This window comes from Lacerta agilis, chromosome 15, assembly GCF_009819535.1.
Source record: "Lacerta agilis isolate rLacAgi1 chromosome 15, rLacAgi1.pri, whole genome shotgun sequence".
In the NCBI taxonomy this organism is placed as follows: domain Eukaryota; kingdom Metazoa; phylum Chordata; class Lepidosauria; order Squamata; family Lacertidae; genus Lacerta; species Lacerta agilis.
This window is the reverse complement of record NC_046326.1, coordinates 41,798,764-41,826,176: the sequence shown is the minus strand read 5'-3', so window position 1 is coordinate 41,826,176 and position 27,413 is coordinate 41,798,764. Positions and strand designations below refer to the sequence as shown.

Here is a 27,413-nt window from a genome sequence, read left to right as displayed (position 1 = left end):
TTTCTCTATAACCAGGCCTTTGGGTGATTAACATTCCATGGGGCAGGAGGTTATTGGTTTCTTTTTCTTTTATTATGTATTATGTGATCTCATTTTGTATTTTTATGTTGCGAAACCACCCTGTGATCTTTGAATGAAGGGCGGTATACAAATTTAATAATTTAATAGATAAAGACTCTTTATTCAGAACCAATGAGGACTGGAATCTTACTTTGCTTTTAGGGAAATGACTGTAGCCCATATGGCAGAGCATCTGCTTTGCATGCAGGAGGTCCCAGGTTCAATCTCCAATGGCTTCTCCAGGTAGGGCTGCGAGAGCCACTACCAGTCAGTGCAAACAACACTGAGCTAGAAAGACCAGTGGTCTGACTTGGTGTAAGCTCTTCCTATGTCCCTGTTTCAAATCAGCCCCTTAATTAAGAAGCACGCGGACTGGGTTTGTGCTTTATTTTGAAGGGATATTTTGCCTGGCTCGGTATAAGGCAGAGTAATTTTGGAGGCAGCCGTGTTTCTGAATACCAGCTGCTGGAAACCACAGGAGGGGAGAGTCCTCTTGTGCTCAGGTCTTGCTTGAGGGTTTCTCTTTGGGCCATCTGGTTGGCCACTGTAAGAACAGGATGTTGGATTAGATGGGCCCTTGGCCTGATTCACCAGGCTCTTCTGATGTCCTTATGGGGAGGGTAAGAGGGTAAGACTATCAATTGCTGCTAGCCATGATGGCAATGCTCTGCCTCCACAGAGACAGCAATGCTTCTGAATACCAGTTGCTGTAAACCACAGGAGGGGAGAGGGCTTTTGTGCTGGAATCCTGCTTGCAGGTATCCCACAGGCACCTGGTTGGCCCCTGTGAGAAGAGGAGGCTGGGCTAGATAGGCGCCCTTTGGCCTGATCCAGCCGGGCTCTCCTTGCGTTCTTATTCCTGTGGTCCTCCTGATATAAATTGTAAATAAATAGACGCACAACCCTTAAAAAAAAAAAAAGCTTTAGCCAAAATTATTCCTATGTGGCAGCTCCGAGCCCTCATTTAGTCAGGAGGAGAAATTTAAGGAGATGCGTGTGGTTGGGAAAGGGGGGGGGGGGTGGATGGCAGAATGAATGAATGAATGAATGAGGGGGGAACACAGAATGAATGGGCTGCAGCTGTCAACGCGGGCCTGGGGTGGGAGGGGGGGCAGAGGGAGCCAAGGCGGGGGGGGGACGGCGTCGGGAGGGGGACAAAATACCCCGGCGAGAAAGAGCAGCGCGGAATCGGGGCGGCTGGCAGAGATGGAGGGGGGGGGAAGAGCGGCGCGCGAGGATGCCGCGCATGCGCGCACGGCCTCGCGCCGGACCCTATGCGGCGGCGGCGCCTTCCCCCCTCGCGGCTGAGGGAGCGCGAGGCGCCGAGAAAGACTCACCGAGGCGCAGGGGCTGGAGGTGGCGCTCGGGGTAGGCGAGCGCTGGACCGTCACCAGAGCCATCGGGGCGCGGCGGCGGCGGCGGGGCCTCCCCGGCCGGCCTGCCGGGAGCCTTTTCCCTTCTTTCCCTGTCACTCCATGGCCGGGCGGCGGAGAGGGTCGGAAGGGGAGAAGGGGGGAGGGCGGGCGGGCGGCGGCGGCGGCTGAGGCGACCGCGAGGGGAGGGAGGGGGGAGGGAAGGAGGGCGCGTCGGCGTCGGCGGAGACCACAGCTGCGGCAGCTCCTCGCCCGCCAACGGTCTCTCGCCGACTGAGGCGCGGCGGGGCTGGGCCGGCCGGGCACAATGAAGCGCCAGCGCGCATGCGCTACCTGTCAAGCGGGGGACGCTCCGCCTCCTCCGGCGCCCCGCCCACACGCCGCCGCCGCCGCCGCTCCGCCTCCCTCTGCAGATCTTAACCCTCGCGCTCCCGGCGCTGCGAGAGCGTCTAGGTCAGTGCGGCTTTTGGGGAATGGATCACCCTGGCTCCATAAACTCATCCCCAGAGTCTCGCCACCCTATAAAAATGCATTGTGACCCGCTACCCTGTTTTGTTTTAATTATTTAGAGTACGGTTTACATGACCCACTAAGGAAGGTAATAACGACGCAATGAAATTCAAAGTTAATTGCGGGTTTGTTCCAAAGTGTGATTTATTGCCATAGGTCCTCGTCGGAAAGAGTAACTTATAGGCGCGAGTGTGTGACACGGGGTAGTACAAAAATAAAGAGATGCTCCGATCTCATATTGTAGCTAAAAGAATAGAATATATGGCAAAGAATATTGCATGGAGAATTATTTTTGCGCATATTCACTAAGGAAAACATAATGGTGAAGGAAATTTATAGCATAATATATTTATATATAACATGCACAAAGCTACATACCTACAGAAACTGATTTATGAGAAAACCAATTGCTATTACCAGTAATTGGCTAGCTTGGGAAAACCTAAGAATTGTAAAAATGTGTCCAAAGGAAATAGCTTTGAAAGCAATAAGAGCAGTAAAACTTTAAATAAGAAGCAAGGAAGGTGTTTTGCTCTAGGCTTCGGCCTGGTCAATTGTAAGTAAGCAATCGAAGCATTCGGAGGGGCCTCCTTCTGCAACCCCCTGCCACCCCCTTGCCTCTTGGTGCCCCCCTAGGTAATCCCAAGGGGCCAGTACTAACCTCTTTGGGACTCACAGCTCTAGGTGCAAACAAGAGTTGGGTAGCCCTTTCGAGGTTGCTGGATTCCCAACTCCCAACTTCAGTCCCAGCAGCCAGCCATTGACCAATGCTCCAAGGGTGAGGATGGGAGGTGAAGCACAGACACCTTTGGAGAGCCAAAGATGTTCTCAGGAGCAGAGTAAGGCATTTAGAAGCCCTAAGCACTGAAAAGGTTATTGTACCGTCATATGTAATTTGAAATAAAAGCCAACCTAAGCTGTAAAATAAAATTTCGGATTTCAAAATGTCACAAACATATGCCAAATATAGACATATGTCATGCACAACACATTGCAGGGTTTATTTTCTCGCATGATCTGTGTTAATTGGATGCCCCCCTCATTGAGATGGGGATAAGTAAAGAAAAGAAATCAGAAAAATGGGGAAAGAGTGTGTTAGGAAGACTAACAAAGTTCAGATTTCCCCCATTTTTTTCCAATGCTTAAAAAAAAAAAAAAGATCTACCGGTATATCAAATTCTTTCCAAATACGTTCTCATTTTTTTGTGCCCCTGCTTTACTGGTGCCCTAAGCAAGTGCAAGACTATAGTCCTCATGATACTAACTAAATATGTGGTTAAGATAGGAAGTTGCCTGAAACAGAGTCCATTTAGCACAGAATTGTCTATGCTATATAATAATAATTTATTATTTATACCCCGCCCATCTGGCCGGGTCTCCCCAGCCACTCTGGGCGGCCTCCAACAAATACCAAAATACAATACAAGTCACAGTTTAAAAACTTCCCTAAACAGGGCTGCCTTTAGGTATTTTCTGAATGTCAGGTAGTTGTTTATTCCCTTGACTTCTGATGGGAGGGCGTTCCACAGGGCGGGCGCCACTACCGAGAAGGCCCTCTGCCTGGTTCCCTGTAAGCTCACTTCTCGCAGTGAGGGAACCGACAGAAGGCCCTCGGCGCTGGATCTCAGTGTCCAGGCAGAACGATGGGGGTATACTGGGCCGAGGCCGTTTAGGGCTTTAAAGGTCAGCACCAACACTTTGAATTGTGCTCGGAAACGTACTGGGAGCCAATGCAGATCTCTCAGGACCGGTGTTATGTGGTCCCGGCGGCCACTCCCAGTCACCAGTCTAGCTGCCACAATCTGGATTAATTGCAGTTTCCGAGTCACCTTCAAAGGTAGCCCCACGTAGAGCGCATTGCAGTAGTCCAAGCGGGAGAGAACCAGAGCATGCACCACTCTGGCAAGACAGTCCGCGGGCAGGTAGGGTCTCAGCCTGCGTACCAGATGGAGCTGGTAGACAGCCGCCCTGGACACAGAATTAACCTGCGCTTCCATGGACTGTTAGCAGCTTCCCAGGGCTTCAGGTCTTTCCCAGCCCTATCTAGAGATTGAACCAGGGACCTGCTGCATGCAAAGCAGGTGTTCTACCACTGAGCTATGATTCTTCTCCCCTGCTTCATTTCTGCACATTAAGGGACAAGAGCAGTAAAAAAAGTATCAATGTACTGGCATAGAAACCCAGCAAACTTCGAAAAGGCGTTCTCTATTTGGCCGCTGATCTCAGGCTTGAAGTCACAACCACATTACATATCTAGGGCATTCCGTTGAATAATATAAACAGAATGCTTGACTCCATGCTCTGATTAAATCTGTGACACCAAGTTACTTTCCCTGCCTGCGAAAAGTTGCCTGCGAAAGGGTCTCTCTCCTGCTGCTGGACTGCAAACAAAATACTCACCATTCAAGCCTGGCCGGTTACAGTATATATACAGTACATTTCTTGGCCTTGCGTCCAGGGATTCCAATGATATTTGAGAACATTCTGTATTTAAAACACACAGAAATATGGAAAGCCATTAAAATGTACAGGAAGAACAGCCAAAAGCAGCACGAGAATCAGCAAGTGTGCGCATTTTTCTGGAATGGGAACACATAGGGGAAAAATCAACGGAAAGCAGAGAGCAAGGTATGCACAAATGTTAAGAACTGCCAGTCAGTGTAGACAACGCTGAGCCAGACAGGCCAATGGTCTGACTCGGTCAGCTTCCTGTGTACCTATTTAAATTGGGCATTCATTCAAAACCATGAGGACTGGAACCTTTCTTTATTCTAAAGAGAAAGACCATAGCTCAGCGATAGAGAGCATCTTGCTTTGCATGCCGACGGCCCCAGGTTCAACCCTGGCATCTCCAGGTAGCGCTGGGAATATTCCTGCTGTCTGAAACCACATTCTAGTCCTCCCTCCCACAGCATCCTTTGAAAAATAGCAGATGAAGGAGGCAGCCCCAAAGATTAGGGTGCCGAGGCCTCTCTGCTTAAAACATCATCAGTGGCCCAATCAGGAAAATGCTAGCACCCTGTTTTCACTGCTCATATAAATTTAAAGTTCATTACTACCCCCAAAAATAAATACACTGGGAACTGTGGTTTCCCCCCCCCCAACAGAGCTATAATTCCCAGCACCCTTAACAAACTACGGTTCTCAGGTTTCTTTGGGGGAATTCATGTGTGTTCAGTGTGCTTAAATGTATGATTGATATGGATGTGACCAAAATAAAAATGCCTTGCATTCAGGGCCAGATGAGAAGCATCGCCTTGAGGGCAAAAGACACACACACACAGGACAATTGCTAGTCCTGAAGGAGAGCCATTTTGTTTGCTGATTGCCTACTGTTTAAGTCCCATCTGTCCAGCACAGACTTAGATGCTCAAAGCAAGGGGTGAGGGAAAGACCCCAAGTAAGAGAGCAGATCATTACCAGCAAAATATTCAATAACTCAAGTTTTAATAGATGGCTAGACTGAGTCCAGTGGAACCACTAGTCACTTATGCTGTCATGCGCCTTCTGGTTTTCAGGCAGGAAATCACATGGATCAATATTTAATGTATCCACATGTTCTAATTAATGTTTAAAATATGCTCATGTTTTAATTGTCTGGGCTCTGTGCAGACTCTGCCATTGGGGGGGCAATGGTTGGGGGCCAAATAAGCAGAAGGGTTTCGGCCAATTTTATTTCCTGGGGCGGGGAGTTCCACAGCCTCCATGCTCATGACAGAGGTGGTCTCTTCTGTTCACCCTTGCCAAAGATATGTTTGGGGGTGGAAGAACATAAGAGCCAAGCCTCCCCTGAAGACATGGCACGTGGCATTTCACAGAGGAACACTGGAGAAAGGCCATCGGTCAATTGCAGAGCATATTATTTGCACGCAGAAGGTCCCAGGTTCAATCTCCAGGTAGGACCGAGGAGGTCCCATCCCAGAAACCCTGGAGAGCTGCCGCAGGTCTTTGTGGACAACAGTAAGCGGGACAGCCCAATGGCTCAACTTTATGTAAGAAGCCATGATGGTTCAGTATTAAATGTGTAGATAATAATTGTGCCCTCAGAAAAGGATGGCTGAAATGAGGCCATGCCTGCCCTGTCAGTTAATTACAGCACAAGCCTTAAGTGTGCGTACTCAGGTGTAAGCCCCACCGAATTCACGCTGCCCGACTAGCTTTTAATCCGCACCTCTTACTTGTTTGCTGTGCCAGCGAGTTTTATCTCAGTCCCATCAACACGGTTCTAAAGGCTACCTTTTATATCAAAGAGCCCACGAGGGCGTTGTGACCAGCCGGCCACAGGAACATGCCCTGCTCTCTTTATCGTTAGGAGTCCACCAAAAGCCTTTCCCAGAATTTGACCTGCAGCAGACCCGTTCTCTGCTTACAGCCTCAGGGGGAAAACAAGCCATCTACCACCATCACCACCACCGCAGCTCCCTTGCTGCCCTCCAGGCTGTTTGAGGCACTTGCTGAAATATATGATCTCCTCTTCCCCCAGGAAAGTTCATGCGGCTGTCACTGCCTCCTCCCAGCGTAAGACTTGGCTGTTAACTCTGATCTCCTCTCTCTCTCTCTCTCTCATTTTATTCCTAACAACACAGTGATGTCATTGCAGCAAGGCACAACACGAAGGCGCTCACCCTCCTCCAGCTGCCAGAGAAGGGAGATGATGACCCACCTCACTCTGTAGTTGGAAGCCCAGCAACCCCCTGGGGACTGTTGCTCGGCAACAGTCAAACACACACAGAAGATTCTGCAAGAGTCCTCTGGCTTCCCTGGTAAGTTTCTCTGTGGTTAAAATTAGACGGCTCTCTTCCTTGAATTCCCAGGCAACTCCAGCATAGCTTGGGAGGGGGCATCTCCCTTTCCTGACGCTGGCTCTGAAAAGGTAAGGGAAGACATGTGATTCCTGCGCTGCTCTTTGGAAGAGTCGGGCTTTGGAGAGCTTAGTGAAAGGAAAAATGGCAGGGCACTAGGGTACCACGAACCACCTCTTGTCACTGATGCTGCCAGCGGTAGGGTTTACGCCCATTATTCAGAGTCATAAGGACTGGACTCTGGGGGGAAGGGCTCTGTGGCAGGACATCTGCTTTGTGTGCAGAAGGCTCCAGCTTCAAGCTCCAATGGCATCACCAGGTAGGGCTGGAAACTGGAAAGACTCCTGCCGGTGTTGACCAGGGGCACCACTATAGGAATGGCGGCTTCCGAAACAACTGCAGCTCCGTAGATAATACTGAATTTTGATTTGCTGGTGGTCTGGCTTTGTAGACAGCAGCTCCTTTTGTTCCCTTCTCTGTGATTTTAACACCTGTCTCGTACCTGGTTCACATCGGGCTGAGAGAGAAGTGCTTACCCCAAGGGAGCAGAAGATGCTGCGGGAAGGGAGAGCAAAGATTCCCTGGAGAAGGGAATGGAGAAAGAGATCTGGTTGGCCACTGTGAGAACAGGACTCAGGACAATCCAGGAAGTCTCATCTTCTGTTTCCACAATCATAGAATTGTAGAGCTGGGAGGGTTCCTGAGGTTCTAGTCCAACCCTGTGCAATGCAGGAATATGCAGCTGTCCCACGCAGGGATCAAACCTGTAGCCTTGGCGTTATCAGCACCACACTCTAACCAACTGAGCTATCCAGTGCTGTCTGGTCCAAAGGCTATAAAACTAAGGGACATTAAAGCTCACGTCACGTCACTTGATGAGTGGGGAGGGGTGATGATGACAGCCCATACAGGGGCCACATTACAACCCCTCGATAGCTCCCTTGTCTCTTGGCTTAAGGAGAGAAGATGGCCACAGCTCCTCCCAACCATTCGATTTGTGGCCCCAGTGTCCACTCTCCCTTATTCGTCCATGTAGGCAAGCAGGTGTCCAGGTGTTCCACACAAGAGGTGAGAGCAGAAAGCCGACAATAGGATCCCAGAGAAAATGGGCCTTGTATTTTAAAAACCATTTTCAAAATCCGAAGTATGAGGTAGCAATTCTGCCTGCAACCAAATTTTAGAGCAGCAGAGCTCTTGCGATTTCATAGTCTCCGAAATGGCCCTCTGCTGGGCATTCCAGAAAAAAACCACAGAATGTGTTCTCAAGAGCGAATCTAGTGTGAAATTGGTGGCCTGGATGGATCTTAAGGCCCATCTATAATGGGTGGCTGGAGGGGAATAGTTACATCCACTAGAATCATACCACACATGTTCCTATTTAAATCAGCCCTTAGTTTAGAACCAAGAGGACTGGGCTCTTGCCTCGTTGTTGTGGTTGTTGTTGTGGTGGTGGTGGTGGTGGTTGTTGCTGCTGCTTACTTTTTATTGTATTTATATACAACCAAAAAACAAGAACAGCAATATCAACAAGGTATGATAAAGATATTGTTGAATAGATTATTGGGAATCCCTTCATCTACAAGGGAAGGGAAGATATAACAAATACAAAATAAAGGGGAAGGATAGCCCTGATATCATCAATTAGCAGTTGTTATATTTAATCTGAGACTGTCCAGTAAATGTAAGTATTCCATAATGTTATCTCACTCGATGGAAATTGTGACGAATATTCATTGATATGAATATGCGTTAAAAATGGCCACCATACTATATATAATTTGTTTTTTGTTTTGTTTTGCAAGGCCTGTAGCCACTTGGTTGTGATACGCTAGAGACACTCTGAAAGGGCTACCCCCATATTTTGGGGGGAAGAGCCGTAGCTCAGGGTTACAGCCCCTGCTTTGCATGCAAAAGGCTCCCAGTGCCTCTGGGCAGAGCTGGTTAGGACCCCTGGCTGAAACCCTGAAGAGCCGTCGCAGGTCAGGGTAGACAGTACTGAGGCAGATGGACCCAGTGCCCTGACTCCGTCTACGTTCCTTCTTTTTCTCATGTGCAGAGTGAAACATGGATACAGAACCAGAGAAGAGCGAGGTGGGTTCTGAGAGAAGCCCCTTCAGTGAGACACTTTTGGAAGAAGCAACAAGCAGCCCAAGGGGGGCGGTCAGGCCGCTGACTCCGCGGTCAGATGCTCAGTGGAAGTCCATTTTCTACGAGACCCTGCAGCCGAGGGCTTTGGGTCTGCAGCAGATGAGGGTGGAGAAGCTCCGCAACAGCAAGATGATACAAAAAAAGGTCGAGAAGAAAGAGCCCCCGGACAAGCTGTCTCGCGACTGGTTCAACGACGAGAGCATGACCCTGGAGACTCGGGCCTACCTGGTTGATAAGCTCCTCCCCACCTTGGTCCCTGGTGTGGAGAAGCTGCTCATGGTTGCAGAGAAGAAGAAGGCTCTGGAATCTGAACCCCTTACCTTTGACCCCATTACTTTCCTGGGAGAGTACCTGATGAGGCACAACCCGGCCTATGAGATTAACGCCATGCCCAATCCCTACGTGCGTGGGATGAAAGCCATCGCAGACGAGCTGAAAGCCAAAGTGCCCGAGACCACGTTGCACAAGTGAGTGTCTCCAGCCTGCAAACCCCCTTTCACAAAGCCATTGCGGGTGAGGAACGCCAAAGCGGGTAAAGGGAGGCGGGTAGGAAGAGTGCGACTTGCAACCCTCTGAGGTGTTTGTCAGCACAGCCATTCTGACTCCCACCAGCATGTCATGACGTGGAGGCAAAGGCTGAGGAGACATGTTCAGTACGGAGGCTCAGGCAGAGACACAGAGAGCGGGTTGTCTTTATCTCTACACACTCCAAGAGCCGACCTCTTAAGAGCATGGGAATGCAAGTGCGTCCTGCAACAAAATGTTGCAGTATATCCCCATTGCCTTAAGGAGTGCACCTCCTCCTCTGCAATCCCTGTAAAAGGGGCTCTGGCAGGCCATTCTACCACCCCCAATTTTCCTCTCCCCCCCCCTCTTTTTGTTTTCCAGCTAACCCGCAACATTCCATGCCCCCTACTCAGTCTTTCTTTGGGGCTGGCTGGAGTATGGGGCATACTTCAGGAATCCCACCCAAGCACCTGTTTGTCCCTAGTTCTGTTGGCACTCACCTTTAGAGGGAAGCGATCGGTCCAATGACTCAATTAGTCCAGTATCCTGCATCCCCACCCCCACCATCAGCTGTTGGCATCTGTCTGTCTCAAGAGACAATGGAGTATGCCTTTGGGGTGAATCACTGGGGAATCACAGCACCTGTTGTGGCTGCAGACTAGTAACTGGTAACTGGGCTGCCCAGAGAACAATATGCCCCCCCCCAGCCTTGCTGATGTGGTCCAAAGGAAAGGAGAACAAGACGTTTGGCACCAGCTTGGCTGCAGGAGGTGCTGGAAGGAGGCGTACAGGGTGCCATCCAGCTGCCTTAGGGACTCCACTCCTGAGTTGTGTACTGTAGTCACAAAGCATTAATTTAATTCAGGGGAGTGGGAGGAAAGTGCTGCTCAGCTGTAAGAAATTTATGGGGTGGGTGGGTGGGAGTAAGGCACCCTGGTTCAAGTCCCGTTACCCCTGTGCCCTGCAGACTGTCACAGATGAAGACTCTGGTCAAAGAAAAACGCAAGCAAAGGGAGCAGGTGGAAAAGATCAAGACTCACGTGAGAGACATGCGGAAGGAGGCTCTGTCCATGCAGTTCAAAGAGTGGACGGCGGATCTCACAGGACAGATCCCTGTTCTGCTGGTAATGTTGCCCCCCCACACACACACAAAAAAGCCAGGGCAACCGGTTGGTTTGAAAGCCACTCTCCTTCTGCCATATTGCTGGAAGTAAACAGGCCTGGTCTGAAGATGGCTGCTGAGGCTCAGTCCCTCTCCCTCTGTTCCATGCCTACTTTTTTGTATGGTCTCACTGAGTCCTCGGTCAGCAACTATTTTTTTAAGGGCTAAATTTCCAGTTCTGAACAACCCACAATAGGAAAAGCACTACTTAGGGCTTACCCACACTTCTGCTTGGCCTGTATTTTGATCGTGAAGGTAAAGGGACCCCTGACCGTTAGGTCCAGTCGCGGACGACTCTGGGGTTGCGGCGCTCATCTCGCTTTACTGGCTGAGGGAGCCGGTGTACAGCTTCTGGGTTATGTGGCCAGCATGACTAAGCCACTTCTGGCGAACCAGAGCAGCGCACGGAAACGCTGATCGTATTGTATTCCAATTAATTCCCCCAGGCCTGAGAGCTTTTCTTGTTGTTTCGCACCTGTGCCTTGTAAAAATCCTATCTTACCCACTGAAGCTTGATTAAGCAAAATCTCTCCAGATTTTCCATGCATCAGGTAAGATCCAATTCAGTGGATAAGATTGGATTTTCGCAAGGCAGGGTCATCCCTAGGCAGACCACACTTTTCTAAGTAAGGAATCAGACAGAACCAAAACTGCACAATACTGCCCCTACCCCAGTTCCCATTTACCCCCAGGCCTGGCAATTCTGCACCCCCAACTCATAGCCCATAGTCAAGAAGTCGCCTCCAGACCAGTGCATGATCCAACTTCTGACAATTCAAATAGCTCAGCTGGTAGAGTAGGAGACTCTTAATCTCTGGGTCGTGAGTTTGAGCCCCACGTTGGGCAAAAGATTCCTGCATTGCAGGGGGTTGAACTAGATGGCCCTCACGATCCCTTCCAACCTGACAATTCTATGCGTCTATGCTTCCGGCTCTGAATGACTCGTAAGGCTGAGGGGTGCTCCTCCCAGCCCAACAGAGCCTGGATTGGGCCAAAAGGAGGCCTCTTTTTGACCAGCCCTTGAAATGGGTTCTTTCGCTTGCAGATCCAAAGTGCCTTGAAGTCATTCATGGAGTCTGTCTCTTCAGAACTCAGTGACGATGGGACAGGTAATGCCACAGCCACCTTCCCTCGGTTCCACAAGCTCTGATCCAAATAACTCCAGTCAAGGAGGGGTGTTCCTGATTGCTGGGGGCGTGTGTGTGTGCATGAGGAAACGATGTATGCAGAGCCCTCAGGAACATTTGGGAGTCTCCATCAGCAAAGGCTCCTTCCATCTCTGTATCTCTGCGGTACCTTCAGATGCATCACAAGTAGCCAAAGAGCTGTGATGCAAAGGCAGGTGCTTCTCCCTAGTAGTCTCCCAACCCTGTTCAGCCTTACACCAGTGTTCCTCAACCTGGTGCCCTCTAGATGTTTGGGATCACAAATTCCATGATTCCCAGGCAGCATGACCAGTGGTCAGGGTTCAGGGGAGCTGTAGCCTGAAAGATCTGGAGGACACCAGGTTGGAAAAGGCTGAAGGGTCCTCTTCCAGCCAGGCTGCGATCCTGCACTGCAGAGAGCAAAGCTTAGAGGGGTTGGCCTTGCAGAAGGGAAAGTGGGCGGTAAGTTGCAGGGTGAAGGCCAGCTTCTGCAGGATCTGGGAGAGATCCCCCAGGCAGCAGCGACTGTATATAGTTCTGGTTCTCAGACACAATCCGTCTGTTACGCTGGAGCTCTTTGAAAAGTGTTATTTTGCTCTTTGAAAAGTGGAGGATTCCCTGGCGTCAAGGCTCAGGATGAGGAAGCCCCAACCCTTTCCCTCCATGCTGTGGTCCTGACCTACAACCACCACACAGCCGCAGGCCCATGGTATCTATATTTTCCCCTTGGGCTAATAGTCACATCAGACAGAAGGGGATTAAGTCGTAGGATTCAGATAAGGGCAGTAGCTCAGTGGCAGGGCACCTGCTTGGCATGTAGAAGGTCCCAGATTCAATCCTGCCTGGATCCCTGGAGTGCCCCTGCCTGTCGGTATAGATCAGGCATGGCCAAACTTGGCCCTCCAGATGTTTTGGGACTACAGTTCCCATCATCCCTGACCACTGGGTCCTGTTAGCTAGGGATGATGGGAGTTGTAGTCCCAAAACATCTGGAGGGCCAAGTTTGGCCGTGCCTGGTATAGATTATACCCAGCTGGACGTCTCAGTGGTCTGACTTTGTGTATAAGGCAGCTTCCTATGCGGGGGCAAAGGGTTCTGTTTCTCCACATCCTATAGATTCTGATCCATATCATGCCCACAGCTGCTTTCTGAAAGTGAAAATCCCAGAACTCCCAATATAACATGTAGTTTAGCCATGACGGCTGAGACATTGAAGCTATCACAATGCTTCCAGGCAAGGAATGTCCAGAGTGAGGAATTAACTCTTTATTGTCAAATGTACACATACAAGTTAGGAAAAGGCAGATCCATCACTCCTGTGTCTCTGAGCTACTCCTAGAGGTGCACCAGATGAGGCAGCTGCTGCAACAGAGAGGCCCCGATCTCGGCTTAAGCATTTTCCCCACCCGTGCTTTGCACAAGCAGGTGAAGACTATGCCTGTGTGTAACCTGCTTCTGCTCCTCCCTCTTCAGTCCTCTTCTGGTCCTGGGAGACAGTGAAGCAGGAGAGGTGTGGGCAGGAAGAAGAGGTATGGAAGCCCTTGACTCTCTACCAGCCTGACCCATCTCTCCTTCCTCCTGCACCTGTTCCTCACTCTCCAATCCTTCACCTTCTCCTGCCTGCAACTCTCATTTCCCAGCTGTTACAGGCTCACCCAGATCACTGATCCCATCTGCCAAGTCAGTCTCCCACCCCTCTTCTTCTGCTGCCCTCTCATCAGTATCCAGCCACCACTGCTCAGGGTCCAGCCAGTCGTATCTGTTGCTCACTTAGTACGACCAGTCATATCTTTTTAGGAGAAGGCTGAAAGTGGGCAGGAGAGAGGGGAGACCAGGGCCACTGCCAGTCTTCCCGAAGCTGATTTGTAAAAATGGACTTGCGAGGCATGCAGCCTGTGGGTCATATGTTGCCTGCCCTTTAGCGAGATGCTTCTTCTTCAGGTGACCAGCTGCTCTTTGCTTCCTGGAGCCATCCATTTAGCAGAGCCCAACGCACTGAGCGAGCGTAAAGCTATTCTTTATGGGGTCATGAAAATAATTTACTGCCCGTGAATGTCTTCAGGAGCCAGCAGTAAATGAAGTCCACTGGGTGTTCTCTGGTTAGTCTTCTCTCTGACCCTGTGATGGAAGTCCCCCTGGTGGTACATAACATTTCTCTCTCCCTCCCTCCCAGAGAAATGCTCTCTAGACTTGCCCCGTCCTTCACCCTTATCTTCTGCCCACCCTAAAACGCGGCTTGAAGATCTGGCAACTAGGGATTTGTTTGGATCAGATTTTGATACAGGCCTACCTAATTTGTGCATTCCAGAGCAATACTCAAACAGCAAGAGAGCTATCCTCTGAAATTCACATTGCAATGAGTTTTGTGGTGCAGTTCTCCAATCAATAATGTGTATAAGGGGTCTGTTTGTGCATAAAAAAGCAATGTGTTAGTGGAAAATAACATATAAAAATGCATTTTATTAGAGGAAACTGTTCTAAGATGCTGACTTGTTTTCGTGAGGACTTAAAAAAAATCACAAACTGATGCAAAAATGTGGAGAACTGAATTTAAGATTGAAAAAACGAGAAGCTGAGAGAAACTGAAAACGATAGATACATCCATCCTTATAGACAACCCAGCACTTGGAAGTCTCTGGGATAAATAGGGGTTATTCCAAATTCAGAATTGCAACCTGACTGTATATAGTAAACTTTGTTTTCCAAATACGGGTGCTGCTCTTTGGTGCTGCTCTTTGGAAAGCAAGCTGTGCAATGGGCTGTTGCTTTTTCCTTCCAAGACTGCTTGCAGTGGCAGACCAGGTTACATATTAGACCAAGCCTGTTTTCTTACTGAAAGAACACAAACCCATCAGGGCAGGGTTGTGCCAATTTCCTCCAGCTGCCACCTGTTTTCTAAACAGAAAAAATGGCACTTTAATATTTTGTGGTTTTATAAATTGTAAACCGCCCTGTGATCTTTGGATGAAGGATGGCATAGAAAGCTAAACAAACAAAAAAACTGATAGCAGGATTTGGCATCATCCTACAGTACCAGTTGGCCAATGGCAGTCCCTTTTTCTGGCCCGTGTGCTGGGCAAACCAAGCTAAGCCAAGGTCTATGTCACGTAGCGGAGAAAGTCACCCACCAAACAGGGCCATTGATGCAGTGATCCTTTGATGGGGAACCTCTGGCCTGGAAGTGGAATGTGGCCCTCCAGGCCTCTCGATGTGGCCCTTGGGACTCTCTCCAGGCCATGCCTATCACTAGCCTCCTTAAGGGCTTTTGCCTGGCCAGAATGTGTTCTTTGACATTGGAGAGATGGGTGTTTGTTTACGTGTATGCAGAAACATCTAACTTTATGTGGCCCACTGTAGAGTCCCAGCTGTTGCTCTGTCCCCTTTTGCCTCTGGCTTGCCCACTCTGCGGCCCCTAGAAGGCTGCCCATGAGGAAATGCACCCCTTGGGCAGAAGTAAGTTCCACTTGCCTGCTATATAATTCATCTTCATCCAGGGGCGGGGTCCATTTGCTTCAGAGGCAGGGCTATGCAAATGACTCAGAGGGGGAGGAGCCTCCCACAGTTCCAGGCAGTGGGGCTTCCTTTCACAGAGCTTCCACTCCGCCCCATGTTCCCCATCCCTGTGGTTTAAATCAAATATAGGGTATCAAAAGCCCTCATGCTGGTGTAAATTTGTAATACGTTGGTTTCCATGGGAAGAAACCCAGCCGGTGCAAATGAGCTGTGGCCCCTCGACCCACAATGAACTGCACTAGTGTTAAAAGATGCAGACTGAACCCTTTGCCAGAGAGGCGCAGGATGCTGTCCAGTTCTTCCACTGCTTAACACCTGCTCTCACATCTGCTTCACCTCCGCAGGAATCTATGCCAGGCCTCTGGAATCAGTGGGGTCCCTGGCTGTGAAGCTGAACGAAGAGCAGTTCACAGAGGTGAGGAGGAGCAATGTCCCTGAGCAGGGCTTTTCTCTCCTCCTGCTTCTCCTTCCATGGATAATCAGGTGGAGATATGAAGTGGGTTAAAGTACATATTCTTTTGAGCCGGGGCCTGGATGGGAGACAGATCGGGAAACCTATATATACACACACCTTGAGTTTCAAGGGTAAAACACAGATGGTGGCTGGAAGAAGGATCCACTCTCCCTGCCGCCCGCCAATTTTCCCTGCAAAGGACACCCAGGCAGCCCAACACCACCTTAATGTTATGAAGCAAATCCAAGGCAGGGAGCCTCATATTCTTCCCTTAGCATATAACTGTGCTGCTAAGAAACCGTTCATCCTGCAAGGGTGACCCTAGAAATTCAACCTCTTGTATTTTTAGATTTCCCCATGTCCGAAAATCAGATAACTGCCACTGCCGCCACCCCCCACGCCCCGAATCCACTGCCTGCAAATGAGGCCACAATGCTAGGGGCTCCAAGATGGTCTGGAGTTGGCTATCTTGGAGCCCTTCTGGCTATTGTCCTTCTTACTCCAGCCAAGTGAGGGAGGGGGCGTACCCATTTGCCCCCTAGCACAGAGCAACTTCTTTTGGGCCTAACAAATTCTTATATTTCTTCCATACCACATATAGTGATTTTCTTATTAAATGGTTCAGGAATCCTCTGTGTACCTTAACTTTTTCATACCATAAATACGCATGCCAACCAAATCTATTATCATAACCCCCCCAAGTCTAAAATATCTGCATTTTGTAATGTTATCCATTCCCGAAGCCAGCAAAGACAAGGCACCTCATAATATATCCTTAAACCTGGCAGGGAAAAGCCGCCTATATCTTTAGAATCTATTAGTAATTTATGTTTTATTATTCGCTTCTTCCCCTGCTAGATAAAATTTGAAATATCTCTTTGCCATTCCTTGAAGGGCAACTTCTTTTCTTATACTAATGAGTATGACCCATACTTAGGGGCCATTATGGCCCTTGCCTGGCAATTCAACGATGGGATCCTTCATTAGATTTTAACCCTTGCTGGATCCAGGAATTGGGAGGTATAGGCATCATACAGCCTAAGCCCTCCACAGGCTCACAACAATATATATGTATATGGAAGCTCAGCCACCCAAAGGTACACAGTTTGGCATGCAGCTCTCCACCTGTCAGATATTGAATGTTGCCCCATTCTTGGGCCTGAGTTCACCTCCACCAATACACACAGCAATCGGTTATACATTCCAGGGATCTCCTTTCCACCGCCAGCAGATTGCCAGCCCTCCCCATCCTGCCTCCTACTCCATGCTCTACAATAGCCACCAAGAAGAAAAAAACGATTCCAAAGCAAAGGCTTCCTTCCAGGGCGAATCAGCAGGGGAAACGTTGAGAGGGAAAGTCTAGCAATGTAGTGAGAGTTCTGGTGAATTCAGATTTTCCACTAGTGGCACTCAGGGGACCGTCTTCTATGGGCACCCTCATTATCACACAATTAGCATCGTTCCTAGCGCATCTGTTATTGCTCTTGAAATTCTATTAGCTGATTCATGCAGGAGGCTTGGTATATCCCTGAGGGCTCTGCAGGCCTCTTGAGGGTGATCAGTCTGGAGATATTGCTATAGATATAGCTATAAATACTCTCTCTCTCTCTCTCTCTCTCTCTCTCTGTGTGTGTGTGTGTGTTTGCCAAGTTCTCAGTGTTTTATCAGAAATGAATCGTATTGTGGAGTCAGTCACACTGAAAGAACTATGAGTGCAAGACGATGGACTAGAACCATGAGCAGCCTTAGCGGTGCCAGTTGGCATGCTTCCTTACTAAGATTGAGGATGGAGCATAAGGCAGCTGGAGGGAGACTCAGAGCAAGTGGCAACATGTCCTTACTCACCTCCCTGCTTTTGAAAGCCACCCTTTTAAGCATTCAGCAGAGAAACGTTTTTTTTTAAAAAAAGGTAATTTGTCAAATCTTGTTTTAAGCTCACAATGAGATATTTAACCTCAGAGTGACTGCAGCTAATTTGGAGAAGGATCAGCAACAACAGGCATGCAACGAACCCCTTTTCTGTCACCACAATCCATCAGGCGTCAGTCTCTGCAGTTCACATTTGAATTCTGGATTCCTTCCTGTTCGACCGTAGGCTAGAGCCTTGGTGGGGAACCTTTTTCAGCCTGAGGGCCACATTGCCTTATAGGCAATCTCCTGGGGGCCAAATGCTAGAGGCCAAAAGTGGATGGGCAACACAGAAGCGACACTCAACTTTTTACTGCAGGCTACATTCCAGCCACACACAAATACAGAAGTTTGTGCACACGCGCCTCTCCTTTTCGGTTCAGGCAAGCAAGCAAGATGCCTCATCACAGCTCAAGGCCCTTGAGGAAGGTGCAGAGGAGGGGGGTGATGGGTGTGGCCTGAAGAAAGGGGTGTGGCCCCGAAGGAGGCGTGGCCTGGGGAAGTTCCAAAGGCCAGAAAAGGAGGTACAGTGGGCGGCATTCAGCCCCTGAGCTAGAACGAGGTAAAGACCGAAGGCCACACTCCAGGCAGAGTCAGATGACTTTTCCAGAGAAGAAAGGAGGCGTTGGAGATAGATGGATCAAGGCTGATTCCACACGGTCAACCAGGGGCGTAGCAAGGTGGGGGCTAGGGTGGCGGGCCGCACCGGTTTCCCATAATGAAGGGGGTGACAAATTATCAAGGAACAATTTTTTTAAAAAATGCCTGCTCCGAAGGTCTTATCTTACTATACTAGGGATTATATAGCTATATATGAAATTTCATGTATATTGGTTAATATCTTGACCCTCCTCCACCAAAATAGCTGTTCACTTGGCTGTTTTCCTATGTCATGAAGGCTGGAATTTCAGTTCAGAGAACACTTACTGTTCCCAACCCTAACCCTGTGGAAAGCCATCTAATTAGACTTTAATTTGATTTTGAGATGTTTTTAGGAGGTAATTTAATTATTGTTTGATTTTATACCAATGTTATGTATCTGATGTTAGCTACCCTGAGCCCAACTTTGGCCAGGGAGGGTGGGATATAAATAAAAGTTATTATTATTATTATTACTTGTTATTATTCCTTTGTAAGAAAATATGAAATAACGTAAAACATTTTTTGCGCGGGGGGGGGGAATCAATGGGGGGGTTGACAAGACCACCTGACCTTCCCATGCCTTTGGGGGGGTTGACATTTTTTTTTTTTGCCCCCAGGTACCAATTTACCTTGCTACGCCCCTGCGGTCAACTAACAATTCAGTTCAGAACAAAAACCTGGAATAAACTTTTCAAACTGGCCCATCAAAACATCTCAGCATTACCCCAAGACTGCACAATGCCACTAACAATTCAAGCAAAAAACATGAAAGTGCCCAAGATGAATCAAACTAAACGAAAGAAACAACAAGGTCATAGTTTGTGATGCTGCGTGTCATACTCAGAGTAGGCCCATTGAAATTAATGTACATGATTACATCCGTGAGTCTAAGGAGAACTTAGTTACCCAAGCCTTCTTGCTTACACCGCCCCATCCAGCCACAACAGCAGCAGGCTTTAAAAATACAAATAAAAATGCCATCATAATTCAGCCCAAAGACGGGAGATTGCGGTTCCTGCTGACAGCCTTTATTATTTACACTGTGCAGACCACATTTCTTGAACGGCCTTCTTATTTTTTTACCCATTAAAATCTCACGGGGCAATAAATTTGAAGTGTTAAACGTGTCTCTGAGACCTCAGCTTCAAATAAATCATGGCTCAAGAGTCTTCTTCCCAAAGTCAGGAGGATTGAGGCAAATGAAGGTGGTCTCCAGAATTTCATCCTTTCCTCTTCTTTTCCTTCCTTCCTTCCTTCCTTCCTTCCTTCCTTCCTTCCTTCCCTTTTTCTCTTCTTGTTGTTGATCTTCTTTCTTTGGTAAATAATAATGAGGATTCCAATCAACTCTGGAACCACTTGCTGCCAGATTTCTTTTTGGAAGAGGATTGTGCAGAATACTACCTCAGGGATCATCTATAAATTTGCTTTATTTCATTTCTCTGGCCTGCCGTGAGGCTGATGTTCTCCACTTCAGTGCTGGCTGCAGCAAAGGGCAGCCCCCCTGTTCTATGTGGCACAGAAATGCAGAATATGAGGGGAGGGGAAGGTTTTGCTACTTTTGGCTTTCACATTTTTAAAGAACAAGTGAGTTGTACGATTGTAATAATCACGTTAAGAGAATCTGTGTTTTGTAGTGGTTAGAGAGGAACTGGGAGACCACAGAGTTTGAATCCCTCACAAGGCCCGTCACTACCTCTCAGGCTAACCTACCTTGCAGGGTTAAATGAGGAGGAGGAGAACCCTTTATGCCACCTTGAGCTCCTCAGAGGAAAAGGTGGGACAGAAATGCAATAAATAAATGTATTTTTGTTGTGGTTGTAAATTGCAAGTCACATAAAAATCTGATAAGTAACTTAACACAAAGAGGAAATATAGCAGGGAACGTTAAGCACAAGGGCCCAATCCAACTATTGGGGTGGATAAACGTCTCTGCAACGGCCAGCTTCAATCTGCTACTCAAGCTACTCTTAAGCAGGAGGAAAAAGAGATCTGTTTTGTGCTTGGTGCGAGTTGTGGCCTCAATTCCGAGGAGGCAAAAATGCTTCCGAAGGCAAACAAATAGGTGGCAGCTGTGTGGAAATCATTCCCAGTGCTTGCTTGTAATTTCCCTAAATTGCAGATCCATCTCTTGCTGTAAGGTTCGGATGTTTTAGTGATGAGGTGTATTTATGCAGCATCATTGCTCAGCTGCTTCTGCAGGGACTCTGCCTTCTCCACTGTCTTGATTCTACATTTACAAACGAGAGCTGTGGGGAGGAGTTTTTACCCCTGGAGCTCCACCTGGCTCTGTTTGGACGTCTGTGCCTTTCTGGGCGAAGCTTTAGGAGCAGCTGTTCTCACTGAGCCCAGTCTACCTCACAGGGTGGTTGTGAGGCTAAAACAGAGAGTGCTTTCAGCTATATAGATCACCCCGAGTTCCTTGGAGGAAGGATGGGATACAAATAGGAGGAAGGATAATCCAGATTCGTCATTAAGGGCAAGTGACTTCATCGTTAAGTTTCATATGAGCAAGACAATGAGTGATGCTGAGTGATGGCAAAATGGAATAAAATGTGTGTTTTCTCCCCTTCTTTTCCCCCCTCACCTCTCCAGTATCTCCATTCTTACATCAAGAATTTCAACAGCGACATGTTCCAGCAATTGCTGCAACACCTCCTACAGTGTGCCAACGATGCACGTAACATAATCAGACACGACATCTGGCGGCAGATGTTTCTCCAACTGTTCTTCAACTGCGACCATGGAAAGGTAGCTCCACTGATTCTCGCCTGGGCAGCCCAGGACCTCCGCACAAAGCGCCCAGGCTTGCGCCCTGGGGAGGTCACGCAGCAGTTTCACTTTCACCCCTGGAAGCGCACTCCATTCTCTCTCGAGGCAGACGAGAGACAGAAATGCAGACCCTAACCCTAAATGCAGAAATGCAGTTTTGACTGATGCACATTTTGCAAAGCAATTTCCCCTAATATAATGCATTTGTTATTTTCACTCATATTTTAATATTAATACAACATTTCTCTAATACATGCATTTTTTTGTATGCATTGGAGAAGTGCATTGCAAAATTTGGATACATGTGGATATTGAAGGCTGGTGGAGTTTCACTTCTCATATTGTTTTTAAAAAGTTTTTATTATTATTATTTATTAAATTTGTATACCGCCCTTCAACCACAGATCTCAGCGCAGTGTGAATTTGAGTTAGAGTTTCTCCCCAGACCCTAGTGGAGAAACTGCAGGGTGTGTGCAGGATTATAGCTCTGCCATCATTATTCCTAGTTAGGACTTCCCAAGCGCAGCTCTGAATAGTAACAGTTTCTGGTCTATTGGAATAGGTCGGTGGTGGGGAACTTGCAGCCCATGGGGCCTAATCAGCCCGCCAGGCTGTGCCTTTACCTGTGCTGTCACCTGCAAAGCCCACCTTGCCTGGCATTCTTTGTGACTAGCAGGGGCTCGGTTGGCAGTCCACAACCCAGGGGTGGCTCAGAGTCTCTCTCCTGCCCAAACTAAAAGGCAAGCAAGTGACAGGATGGTGATGGAGGGTCATCTGGCCTCAGGGCCACCGGATGCTTAGGATAGTGACAGGCCTCTCAGGGAAACATGGAAGTTCAGGACGGGCTGTCAGGAAATTGAAACGACCCCCTCCACTTTCTGCAAGGCCTTTGTGGTTGGCTTCTGGTGGGGAGGGGGGGGTAACATTGGGGATTCGAAATATTTTCCCAGCCTTACAAACAAGCACCCACAATGCTAGCCGATATTTGAGAGCATCGCAAGCAGGCAAGTGGGCTTGGATCATTTCCAAAAACAGAGTGTAAATTTAATGCATTTCCTTAGGCTTTGACCTGGTTTCCTTCCCGGTGCTGTAATCAGTTCCTGCTGTACCTAGACCTCAAGGGAAAGCAGAAAATGCAAAGGAAATCCATAGAAAAGACCTCTGCGGTTGCTGAATTATCTGTTTCTCCATTCTCTCTCGCTCAGCATGCATGTTGGTCCCATTTTCCTAATTTCCAGTGGCTTGGTTGCAAGCCTCCCTTTCCCAGCACCCAGTGGGGTCCTCCACCTCGCTCTTGATTTCAGTCTATATGCATCCCTATTCCTGAGGCTCTAAACCTGGATTGTTTTGGGATGACACTGGGGACCCGGCATTAAATGACTGGTCCAGACTGGCTTAGCACAATAGGTGGCTATACCAAAACCTAGACCTAGGAGGTGGTGGGGACGGGCCATAGCTGAGAAGGTAGAGCAATCTCCTTTGCATGTCAAAGGTCCCAGTTTCCATCCCTGGCATCTCCAGGTAGGACTTGGCGAGAGCTTCAGCTGGTCACCGTGGACACTCCTGAGCTGCATAGACCAAAGGTCTGACTCAGTATAAGGCAGCTTCCTATATTCTCCAATGTTAATTTATTTGAGTCTAGGTTTTGAGTTTAGGTTTTGAGTTTATTTGAGTCTAGGTTTTGAGTTTATTTGAGTCTAGGTTTTGAGTTTATTTGAGTCTAGGTTTAGACAGCATCTTAAAAAGCAAAGACATCACCTTGCCGACAAAGGTCCATATAGTTAAAGCTATGGTTTTCCCAGTAGTAATGTACGGAAGTGAGAGCTGGACCATAAAGAAGGCTGATCGCCGTAGAATTGATGCTTTTGAATTATGGTGCTGGAGGAGACTCTTGAGAGTCCCATGGACTGCAAGAAGATCAAACCTATCCATTCTCAAAGAAATCAGCCCTGAGTACTCACTAGAAGGACAGATCCTGAAGTTGAGACTCCAGTACTTTGGCCACCTCATGAGAAGAGAAGAATCCCTAGAAAAAACCCTGATGCTGGGAAAGATGGAGGGCACAAGGAGAAGGGGACGACAGAGGATGAGATGGTTGGACAGTGTTCTTGAAGCTACTAACATGAGTTTGGCCAAACTGCGAGAGGCAGTGAAGGATAGGCGTGCCTGGCGTGCTCTGGTCCATGGGGTCACGAAGAGTCGGACACGACTGAACGACTGAACAACAACAAAGGTTTTGAGTGCAGAAGGTGCTGCTCTGTGGACTAGGCACAGACCAGGTTCTTAGTACAATATTTTATTCTAGGGCTGGCCAATCCAAAGGCTCCATGCTGCCTGCCAATCACAGAAGGCAATGCTGCTCACACTCCTTATTCCATGTTGTATCTAAAAAAGAACTCTGAGGCCTGAGGACATGCACACAGTCCTAGCCAGCTTCCTAGGCTAGATCACAGCAGTGGCAGACCTGGGAGGGTGGTCTCAAATTTCAGAGGCACTCTTTACAACGCCAAAATTTGCCACCCTCCCGCCTCTCGCCTTCCATTCACCATCATAGTTGTGGCGCCTACTGCGGCACCCTCAAGGATCTCCTCCCAGTGCAACTAAACCAGTCACACTCCTCTAAATCTGCCTCTGGTCTCAGCTTCCCAGTTCAAACCTTTGAGCCTCTGGCAAGCAACTCAATTGCCTTGAATCCCACTGACCCATTTGCCAGGATCACAATCTGACAATCAAGCTTTTCTCTAGGGATGGATGAAACGAACAGAAACTCTCTTGGTTTCTCAATCTTCCTGTCTTAAATTGAGTTCTCCTCATTTCCACATCAGTTTTTTTTTTTAAGTCTGCATTAAAATTTATTTGCATCCCACCCAACAGGTGCATTTTTGCCTATCGCTATGCATTCTGTACATTGTTCTCACTCGTAACGTTTTTCATGTGAACATTTTTCCTTTAGTGGGGAATATGCATTGTTCGGCTGGAGAACTGGGTTGTTGCATTCAGCGAAGGCTGGATTTCAAAGGATGCTTGTATTCCAGTTTGTGAAGTAGTTCAGGAAGTCTGAAGAAATTTCTACTCCCCACCCCCATCCCTTCTTCCGACACCATACATGCCCTGTCCTTAATGCAAGAGCCCCAGGTCACAGCCATAGCAGGCAGCTAGCTGGGTCTGATGGGAGTTGTAGTCCAAAGCATTTGGAGGGCACCAGGTTGGCAAAGGCTGGACTAAAGCAAGGAAGACAGCTTCCTCCCATCAGTTCAACCCCTTCCCCAGGTGCTGCTGCCACTTCTACTTGCTGTTCGTAAGGAGCCTGGCTACCATCCAGCCATCTTGGGCCCATTGCCAGCTCTCAACGGCCAAATCCAACCATTTGTTCCCCTTCGTCAGTACAGGTGGAAAGTGACACAAAACCAAATTGCTCGGCAGCTGCCGCGCCTCACAGCCATCCAACTCACAGATTTTAACTTGCATTTGTTTGCCACAAACAGCCAGCATGGTGTAGTGGTTAGAGTGTCAGACCAGGACCTGGGAGACTAGAGTTCAAATCTCCCCACTCAGCCATGAAGCTCACAGGGTGACCTTGGGCCAGTCATTGCCTCTCAACCTCACCTACCTCAGAGGGTTGTTGTGGGGATGAAATGAGGAGGAGGAGGAGGAGTAGAGCCATGTATGCTACCTTGAGCTCCTTGGAGAAAAATGTGGGGAGAAAGAAAGAAAGAAAGAAAGAAAGAAAGAAAAAGAATCTTTCATTTTTGGTTTTTCAGATTTGCACCTGGTAAACCACCATGCTGTGCTATAATGGGAAAGAGACTGCAGAGCTGGAACCGTGAAATAGCAATACGCATTAGCTCATTATAAAGTCGAAAAGCCACGTTCCTTTGGGGCTGCTTTCCTTTCCTTTAACCATGTGTTTCCCCTCCATTTTCTGCCCCGTTTCCTCTAGAGTTTTCCTGCCTTTGTCATCTCTTTGCCCTCTCCCTGGGAGAGAAGGATTCCCTGGTGCTGCTCCTTGCCACAAGGCAGTGAGGCCTGCTGATTATTATTTTCCTGTCCCTCTGAGATAAGAGACAGGCTGCTTCCAGGGGGTGCCTGGAATCTGTTTCAGATAAGAACTACATGCCCAGAGTGTATTCAGAGCCTGAGCGTGGAAGCCCTTGGAGAGAAAAAAGTGGCTCAGATTCACAGCGGAGGGGGAGAACTGCTTATGCCACCATGAGCTCATCAGAAGAAAGGTGGAGTTTAAATATATTAAGTGAATAAACCTCCATGCTCAGAAGCAGTCTATCTCAAGGTACTAGATGCAGGGGCGGGGGGAGAGAAAGCCGTCCCCTCCAGGACTTGTTTGTGAGCTCATTAGAAAATCAGGTGCTCAATTCGATGATTCTTCGGTCTGATCAAGAGTGAATTCTTACTGATACCACCATCGTGGGCTAATGCTAAAAATACCACTTCAGATCACAGCAACTGCAAACTACTGGCAAGCCCGGGGGGGAGTCCAGTTTATGTGAGGGCTGCTGTATGCAGTGAGGGGAGGTATATTTTAACCTTTTCCTCCCCTGCCATGGCCCTGACAAAAATTGCACTCTTCTGCATCTTCCACTGAATGGTGTTTTTGTTGTTGTTTTTGAGTTGTTGTTTTTTAACTGGTGTGAAGTAACACACTTAACATCAGGTCTAGTTTAGCCTTTACAGTGTTTGTAGATTTCCTGTTGCTTAGCATTTCTGGAGATGCTGTAAGCTCCTTTGATTTGAGCAAACGTTTAGTGACTTGGGTTGTGTGAATTACTTTAGTAGTAGCAGCAGCAGCAGCATTTAAAATAGGTTTTCAAATATATATTTCAAATGTTTCAAGTTGGGTGTTCTGTTGCCATAAGATTCTTACCTGCCCTTGAACCCCTGTGCAGTTCAGGGCTTGCGTTCCAACTTCAGTGATCTACTTTTCCATCACCCTTTCTGTAAAATTAAGGACCCCCCCCTCCCCCAATTTGGGAACAACTCTGATTTCACAGGCCATCCAATGTGGTTTTTGTAGTACATGAACCGCCTAGAACTCGGTGGGAACTGGCAAGGCTTAAAGGTATGTCTGTGCTCCTCTTTCTTAGGTGGGGCTCTTGGACAGACAGAGGATATTATCTTTACTGGAGGTCTTCTTCTACAACTGCTCCCCACAGCACAAGAAGGGATTCCTTGACCCCAAGAAATGTAAGTCTGCTGTTAATTACAGGGCAAAGACCTGGTTATAGAGGAAAGTTTTTTGCCTGGTGTCTGATAAAATGATGGCACCAGGCGAGCCTCCTTGGGCAGAGCATTCCACAAGCAGGGAACTGCCTGCCACAGAAAAGGCCCATTCTTCTATTTTCACCCTCCAGACCTCTCATGGAGGGGGCACACAAAGAAGGACCTCATATGACAATTGCAGGGTCTGGGTCGGTTCATCATATCTATGTTTTATGCAAATTTTAATGGTATAGTATGTTTATGTTTATAAGTGCAAGTTGCTTGGAGACCTTGGTAACAAGTAATTATTATTATTATTATTATTATTAATATTATTATTAATCCTCCATTCCCGTACCATGCTTCCAGTTTCAGAGTATATCCACAGCACCACCCTTTTTTATCCTAGGGCCAATTATAGAACTGGACGATATAGAGGTAGCTGAGTTTTGGGGAATTATGGAAGATGAGCCGATTTCGGAGAAGTCTAGCCTCAACATCCCATCGGGTGAACTTGCATTATCTGAGGAAGCCATTGCCCTCAAGCTGCTCTTGAAAGACATCCTGTCTGACATGGAGATGGTTTCACCTGAAGGCGGTGAGGCCCCTGGGGGGTCCGCAGCTGCTGACCAAGAGCAAGAGGCCAGCCACGCAGGAGAGGAGGGTGAAGTCGTTCTAGCATCAGCCCTCCAGGATCAGGCAGAAATGCCAGCTGTAGAGCCGGGACCTGGCGAAGCAGCAGCTCAGGAGGAACAAGGTCCAGCAGCCACAGCAGCTGCAGAGTCAACCGCCCAAGGAACTGTTTTACCTGCTGGCGAAGACGTGGTGCGTGTAACCACCCGGGCATCAGCACCAGAGCTACCTGTGGAAACCCAGGAGGCTGACAGGGATCCACAGCCCAGAAGCTCTGCTCCTGCTTCCTTCATTAACATGCAATCTGGGCTACAGCAGACACAGAACGAAGAACTGGGCCCTGGCAGTGCAGAAGCAGCGGCAGCTCAGGAGGAGCCAGGCAGTCGGGGGCAGCTGCACAGGAGCAGTGAAGGTGTGCCAGGTCCAAGCAAACGGCCAGGACAGAAGCTTTCAGGTACAGCGTGTTTTGCTAAGCCAAACCTTATCAGAGAAGACCATACTGGGAAGTCCGCTTATACCATATCTACCGTATGGAGCTCAAACATCTGTGTACTGCACACCCACAGGCAAAGG

The 27,413-nt window shown here is 48.4% G+C and overlaps 1 protein-coding gene across 1 annotated transcript in view; it reads left to right on the top strand.

Moving 5' to 3' along the window:
• The first annotated feature begins 1,321 nt into the window (after positions 1-1,321).
• The window catches only part of EFCAB5 (EF-hand calcium binding domain 5), a 46,459-nt gene continuing 20,367 nt past the window's right edge, over positions 1,322-27,413 (top strand). Inside the window, exons 1-9 of the mRNA XM_033172598.1 lie at positions 1,322-1,428; positions 6,530-6,706; positions 8,802-9,360; positions 10,368-10,524; positions 11,608-11,671; positions 15,565-15,635; positions 20,817-20,972; positions 26,093-26,192; positions 26,617-27,294. Of these exons, the coding sequence (XP_033028489.1) occupies positions 8,810-9,360; positions 10,368-10,524; positions 11,608-11,671; positions 15,565-15,635; positions 20,817-20,972; positions 26,093-26,192; positions 26,617-27,294 (1,777 nt within the window). The 5' untranslated portion in view covers positions 1,322-1,428; positions 6,530-6,706; positions 8,802-8,809. The remainder of the gene's footprint in view (positions 1,429-6,529; positions 6,707-8,801; positions 9,361-10,367; positions 10,525-11,607; positions 11,672-15,564; positions 15,636-20,816; positions 20,973-26,092; positions 26,193-26,616; positions 27,295-27,413) is intronic.